We start from the raw sequence: 6,888 nt of genomic DNA on the forward strand, positions 1-6,888 counted from the left end.
TAAGCAATCTTAAGGATGTGGAAGGCAATGCACAGACTGAAGAAGTGGGTCAGCTGGAAGGAGTGGGATTCTATGGTGGCAGGGGGATCTGATGAATGGTTGATATCCTCAGTGGGTCCTGTCCTCAGTAGGATGGGACACAAGGACAACCCTGACAATGCAAACCTGGAGGGCTTTTCCTTGCTTACTTCATCTCAGCACACAGGGTTCATGTTCCGGTTTGAAGCTCTGTTGGGTTGTGTGTTCATGATACAAATAATAAATCAAATGAAGGCTAGCAAATTGCATGTCTTTAAATTAATGAAATGCACCAAGTTCTCCATGCGTTGAAATGACATAGAGATTTTAAGACTGTAAATTTTATTACAGCCCTGCAAACTGGTTCTAATTTCTTTTATTTATATCTGTTTGTTTGAATGCCTGCACTCACCATTGAGACAATTTGTTACAGAAGTCCAGTAAGGTCTTGTGAGCTGCTTGGGAGCTCTCAGAAATGAAAAGTATCTGTTTTTATCTTTGTTGTTATGGTATTGATTTGGGCAGTGAGGCTTTGAGAGTCATTTTTGCTTCACATAGAATTATCCACCCTTCTGACTGCCTCCTGAAACACCAGCAATACAGATCTTCGTAGCTAAAACTGGGAGAATTGAAATAGTTTATTCTGCAATTTATTGAGGAGATACCAGTTTCAAGCCATTAAAGTAGTGATTCTTTAACAAGTAGCTTATTTTAGTGGCTGTCTCCTTACTGCTCTTTCTTTTCTTTCCACAGGAAAAATTAACCCAGGAGTGTGTATTCAGAGAGCAATTTGAAGAAAACTGGTATAACACATATTCATCAAATCTATATAAACATGTGGACACTGGAAGACGGTACTACGTTGCGTTAAATAAAGATGGGACTCCAAGAGAAGGGACTAGGACTAAACGGCATCAAAAATTTACACATTTTTTACCTAGACCAGTGGACCCTGAGAAAGTACCAGAACTATATAAGGATATTTTAAGCCAAAGTTGACAAAGACAATTCCTTCACTTGAGCCCTTAAAAAGTAACCACTATAAAGGTTTCATGCGGTGGGTTCTTATTGATTAGCTGTGTCATCACATCAGCTCCACTGTTGCCAAACTTTGTCGCATGCATAATGTATGATGGAGGCTTGGATGGAACATGCTGATTTTGTTCTGCACTTAAAGGTTTGTCCTCCTGGAGGAGAGCCTATGCCCACTCGCTTGATTTAGTACGAGAGGGAGCGCGAGAGAGTGAGTGCGAGAGAGAGAGGAAGGGAGAGGATGAATGGGAGTGAGAGCGTGAGAGAGAGGAGTCGAGGGGAGGAGGAGGGTGAAGAGGAGGAGGAGGAGGAGGAAGGCCTGATGCATGCTGGGGAATAGACACGCTTTTAAATTTTTGATCAGTTGTACTTCGTCATATATCAGCATAGCTGCCATACTTCGATTCATCAGGATTTTTGGCTGGTGGCCTGCTCAAGTGTACGCTGCATTTACAAAGGCATGGAGGGTGCAGTCTTACTTAAACAAGAGACTTTTCAGTTAATCGCTCTCTGGGTCTCACCCCACTGAGTTTAAAGCAAAGACCTCTTAGTAAAAAAAATAAAAATAAAAAGTTAAATTTATTTATAGAAATTCCAAAGGCAACATTTTATTTATTTTATATATTTATTTATTATATAGAGTTTATTTTTAATGAAATATGTACAGGCCAGATAGGCATTTTGGAAGCTTTAGGCTCTGTAAGCATTGAAATGGCAAAGGCCACTATGAACCTGTGGTAAATTCATGCAAGTAAATATAAAGGTGCATGGATAAAAAAACGCCAACAATAAAAAGGTAATAACAATAATAAATTCTAGTGACCCTCATGTACTAAAGGCGACAATCTCTTTTGTGCCCGTATTATTGTACAAGTATGCACACCACTCATGACACTGAGTCCTCACTCTTCTGACTGCTTGTTTCATAGCTTACCCCAGAGGATTAAAGAGAAAACTGGGTCTTCAACTTTTTTTTATGTGTCTGTAATATTTCCTCTCTGATAAAGTGACTTCTTACATCATTGTAAATTTCACAGCTGTGGAAAATATAGGGGTTGGAATATATTCTACTTGTTAAAACCTATTGCAGATTATACCAAAGCTAAATGATAAATATGCTATTTTTTTTCCTAAAGAGAATGCCAGAAACAACATAAGTAATACCAACAACAATTATACTAATTTTAAGATTCCACAAAGAACACATAAATATTTCAGAGGGCAAGAACCAGGTTAACAGGATCACTCTTGTAAACATGTTTATTTGTGCACTTGACTATCTACTATGAAATTATACAAGTTCCATAGGGGTCATTGTAATACCTTTTATGGAAAATTGCTTTCAGTGTGAACTGTCATAATACATGATATTAGCACCCTTCCTAAAGTAAAACTTGCAAAATGAAACTAATAAATCTCTATCAATAATGACAATGAGGGGGACAGTATTAGACTTATTTTTATTGTTTTTCCTAAAGTATGTTCAAATATTCATGAACCCTAAGTGAGGAGACAGTATATAATATTTAAGGGTATGTAGCATTTTAAGATAAGCACACGAACACATTGATTAGCAGTTACCATTTGGAAATTAACCCTCAGGAAGAGGCATTTTTTCCCCTAATACTCTGAAGAAAAGAGGAAAAAAAAAGAGACGAAAACCATGTTAGGATCCATATGAAAAATGCATTTTGTAGTTGTTTTATCCCTTAGGATTTCAATCCAGTGCCATTAAGTTGAGTGTAGCCTTCACCATTGGATATGTTGGGAGCAGGGCTGGTCCTGACACCCTAGCTGTCTGCATATGCACGGGGGCTCCTTTGGAGGAGTGATGTAAAAGGTTGTAGCCTACTGGTAATTAAGAAATTTTTACTCTACAGCACCCTTGTCCATCTGATTTATATGGTTTGAAATTTATTTCTGTTCTGGAATGACCTCTGGCTCAGTGTGCTGAACAAACGTTCCCTGTCCGTGCTGAAGCAGGTAGGAGGAGCCATGTCTCAACCGGCGATATCAGTGATCTCAAACACAACATGGCTTTTGTTGTGATTGTTCATGGATGATAAAGAGACGTAAATTACATTAGTTGATTTGTAGGGTACCTGTCTAGGGACTGTTATTGCCTGGGAATTCGCAGCCTTCAGCTGCAGCCCACACATTTGTGTCCCAGCCTTTGGGGCTCGGATGGTTTGGCTGCTGTGGGTCGGTTGGGTGCCGGACCATTCGTGTGGGTGATGCAGAGATTGTAGGAGAAGAAAAGGCGCTCCTGGACAGGACCAAGGCTCACTGCTCTGTGGTAAATGCGTCAAGCCCACCATGAGGAAGGGAGGTTGCAACTCTCTGCTGTTTCAGTAAATCTGACATACACCAGGAAATTATTTGCAAAGGTTAAAATGACTCTGAGTTGAGGCCGCAATATTAGGCCACAGTTAAAGTCTTAATGTTAAATTGACTTGGATTTTTTTAGTCATAGGCTAATCATTACTACTAGTTAACATGTTTTATTTAATTTATTTTTTTTTGTATTTTTCTACAGAAAGGATTAAACTCAAGAAAAATGTTATGAGTTTATGGCAGTCCTTCTAAATAAACTGTAACCGATTTACTCGAATAACCCGTAATGGTGTGTAAATACTGACTTTATGTAAATATAGAAATGTGTAATTTAACTTAGGCATTACTGCAAGACTGGATGGCCCAGGAGCTGGCAGTTTGCCACTCCCTGCAGGTTCACTGGGTCAAATTTGGCCTGTTTCGGGTAGCGAACAACAGATTCTGTTCAGTCCCTTGTGTAAAATGAGCGATTTCTGTTTGTTTTTGGGTGGGGGATGGGCAAAGCCATTGTCACCTGGGTGCTGCTCAGCTCCTTTGCCAGGAAGGTGTGAAGGGGTATGGACACCCTCCTGCTCCTTATGTGATCCTGCTAAATCAGGGCTGCAGAGAGCTGACACGGCAAAGCAGGGAGGCTTGCAGTGCCTCTCCTCCTGTGCTGTGGACAAAGAGAAATCTTCACCTTCTAGTCCTGCCCATCTGGCACCTTTCTCGAGCTCTAAAATTGACCTGAAGAAAAATCTGGGGGAAAAAGAAAAGAATGATTGGTGTTATTTTTACTTGGTATTCTGTAATGGTGTGTAAATACATACAGAATTCTGTAATTTGTATAAATATATTGCTATAGAATTTTGAAAACTGGTATTATTTGCTTGCTTCAGAGCATTTTCTTATAACTGTGCACATGTGTAATAATGGGATGGCAGAGAGAAGTCCTTGCTTATTCCTAGAAAGAGTGTGAGAATATTCAGGAAGACAAAAATCATCAATGTTTTCTATGCCTTTCTGCTAATTTGCAAAAAAGCAGGGAGATGTCTTTTTGGCAAGAATTGTATTAGCATTCCACCTGAAGCATATCTGTCTGGGCAAGCAGTATGGCCCAAAAGATGATGGAGATCCAGACTAGTGTTATAATATGGGCTGGTGTGGAGCTGCATTTGGTAATGTGTAAGGCAGCACTCTCAAACATATGTGGGGGGAATGAAACCTGGCACAGCTGGGCAGTGCAGAGTTGAAAGAGAAAAATCCTAGGAAAATTGCCTTAAGTTTCTACCAACCAGTGCAGGACTCAAACTGCCTGCCAACTGGATGGAAAAAAAAGGGTGTATTTTGAAAATGACATGAGATGTGGAGGCTGGAGATGAGACTCTGGCCTAAAAAATCAAGCTCTTCTGTTTTCCCCCTGAAAATAAGATAAATGTGAGTTTAATAAATATGCAAATAGGAAGGAGTTAAAAAGATGCTTCTGAGGCAGTTTCTTTGTGTACAGAATATTGCAAGAGGTAAGAGAAGATGCTTCTGCAGCATGGCCTTCTCAGTCCTAGCTTATGCTCTGCTCTGCCTCTTGTACCAAGCAAGGAAGTGTCTCTAAGGTTCAGCTCTGTTACTCATGATTATAGGAGTAGAAATGGATAGGCTGTGAGCCATGCTGAATACCTTTTTGTATGAACTCCTGTCCCACCTAGTGAATTCTCACAAGGTCCCCATGAGGTACACGAGGAAACCTCGAGATGAGACCAGGCTCCTTAAAACTGCAGTTTGATTTGCAGAAATGGAGAGGTTCCAGATTCTTTGGAATTTTGATGAAAATCTTGGAAACTCAGACCTCTGCTCATTTAGCTGTGTATGTGCAGGCAGCTGTGTTTGTAGGTAAACTGGGGACAGAAGTAGACAACCATGTAATCCTCAATATTCTATTCCACGTGGCCCATTGTTTACTGATCTGAGAATAAAACCAGAAGGCTTCTGTTTTCCAGAATTTTATCTCTGTTCTTAAATTGTTAGAGCTCTCCATGGTTTGTTCATAAGTCATTTCTGTCCTGCCTTTTTGTTATCTTTCGCCTTTCCATACCACTACAAGATGGTTTTCCCAACTGGCCCTCAAGTAAGTTCCAATAGTAAAAACTCATCTCCTCTTGTCAAGAAGCTGGAACAGCCTGCTCTAGAGCTTGTTGCTGAACTCTTTGGCATTAAAGTATGCAGATCATGGATAATTGGCACCTTAAATCTAGGTCTCAAAAGACAATTAGTGATTAGAAACAAAAATTTGTGAAGGTGTCTGGCCAGTCAGATGCCAGAAGTTTGAAAGCAGAAAATATTTAATGGTGTTCTGGAAATTTTAACTGAGAATAACAACCAAGTTCCACCTGCAAAGTAATTTATAAAACCCAGTCTTTTTGCTTTTTTCTCCTCATGGTTTTCTACCTTTAATATCTTGTGTGTGTGGTTTTTTCTACCCAATGATAGTGAAAATGATTATTTTATATTTTCATTCATGATTTCTGAAGTCCAGCTGCCTTTGTATAATTTTTCAGAGTTATTCTGGTCTGAACCCTGGGGCAGGAAAATTGCCATGTGATTCTGGATTAGGATAGAGGATCACATGCCTTGCAAAGATGCTGCTCTTGTGCTCAGAGTAGCTGTTAGCAGTCCATAGGATGACCTTTTCTTACCATATCTATTACATGGAGGGCAACAACCTTAATTGTACTTTAATACCTTGTATGTTGTTGTTATCATGGGAGAAATCTTTCCAAATGATCCTCAAGTCATGCCAGCTTTATTAAACCTGCATCTGTTGCCTGAACAACCTCTCACAAATATCCTGTCACAGAGAGCTGTGTATAAAATAAATTTTAGCTCTATATTGTTTAGTGATGCAAAAGAGATTTCACTTCATAGCAAAAAACCAAAAAACCAAAAAAATCCCACCCCCAAAAACTAAAAAACCCCACCAAAAGACAACAACAGCAGAAAACCTCAAAAAAACCCCACAAGCCCAAAAACCTGACCCCCTTTTCCTTTAGGTTAAGGGAAATTATTTTTATGTGCATCACTCACAACTAGCAACTACATAGCCAAAAGAATTCTGGAATTAGACTGAACTGTCAAAAAGTTTCTCACATTTCTGTTTTTTTGAGAAATCACAGGCAGTCAAATTATGCTGATATGCAAAATATGCCCTGTAGATATTTTTTTCCATGTCCAGAGGGTCTGGATTTATGTATATCTTACAGTTGGAGGCAGTCAGTCTAGGTGAAAAGAGCATTTCGGTAATGTTGGAACTCATTCATTTTATTGACAAGCTCCCCCTGCCCCTGCAGAGGGTAGCTTTAGTTAAAATTATTATTGTTATTTCTACCCTTGTTGAGAGAGTAGATGTAAACATTGAAACAGTGTCTTGAAATACTCCCTCACAGCTGCGTTCTTGAATGCATACTTCTTTCTTTTGTATTTCTTATGTAGCATGATTTCTATTGCTTTTTAGAAATCTTTATGCTTGTTATG

At 39.3% G+C, this 6,888-nt stretch overlaps 1 protein-coding gene across 1 annotated transcript in view; it reads left to right on the plus strand.

Moving 5' to 3' along the window:
• Positions 1–4,246, plus strand: part of FGF9 (fibroblast growth factor 9) — a 30,082-nt gene extending 25,836 nt beyond the window's left edge. The window contains exon 3 of the mRNA XM_066544823.1: positions 772–4,246. Coding sequence (XP_066400920.1) covers positions 772–1,017 — 246 coding nt within the window. The 3' untranslated portion in view covers positions 1,018–4,246. The remainder of the gene's footprint in view (positions 1–771) is intronic.
• Positions 4,247–6,888: the final 2,642 nt, after the last annotated feature.

This window comes from Molothrus aeneus, chromosome 2, assembly GCF_037042795.1.
Source record: "Molothrus aeneus isolate 106 chromosome 2, BPBGC_Maene_1.0, whole genome shotgun sequence".
NCBI lineage: Eukaryota > Metazoa > Chordata > Aves > Passeriformes > Icteridae > Molothrus > Molothrus aeneus.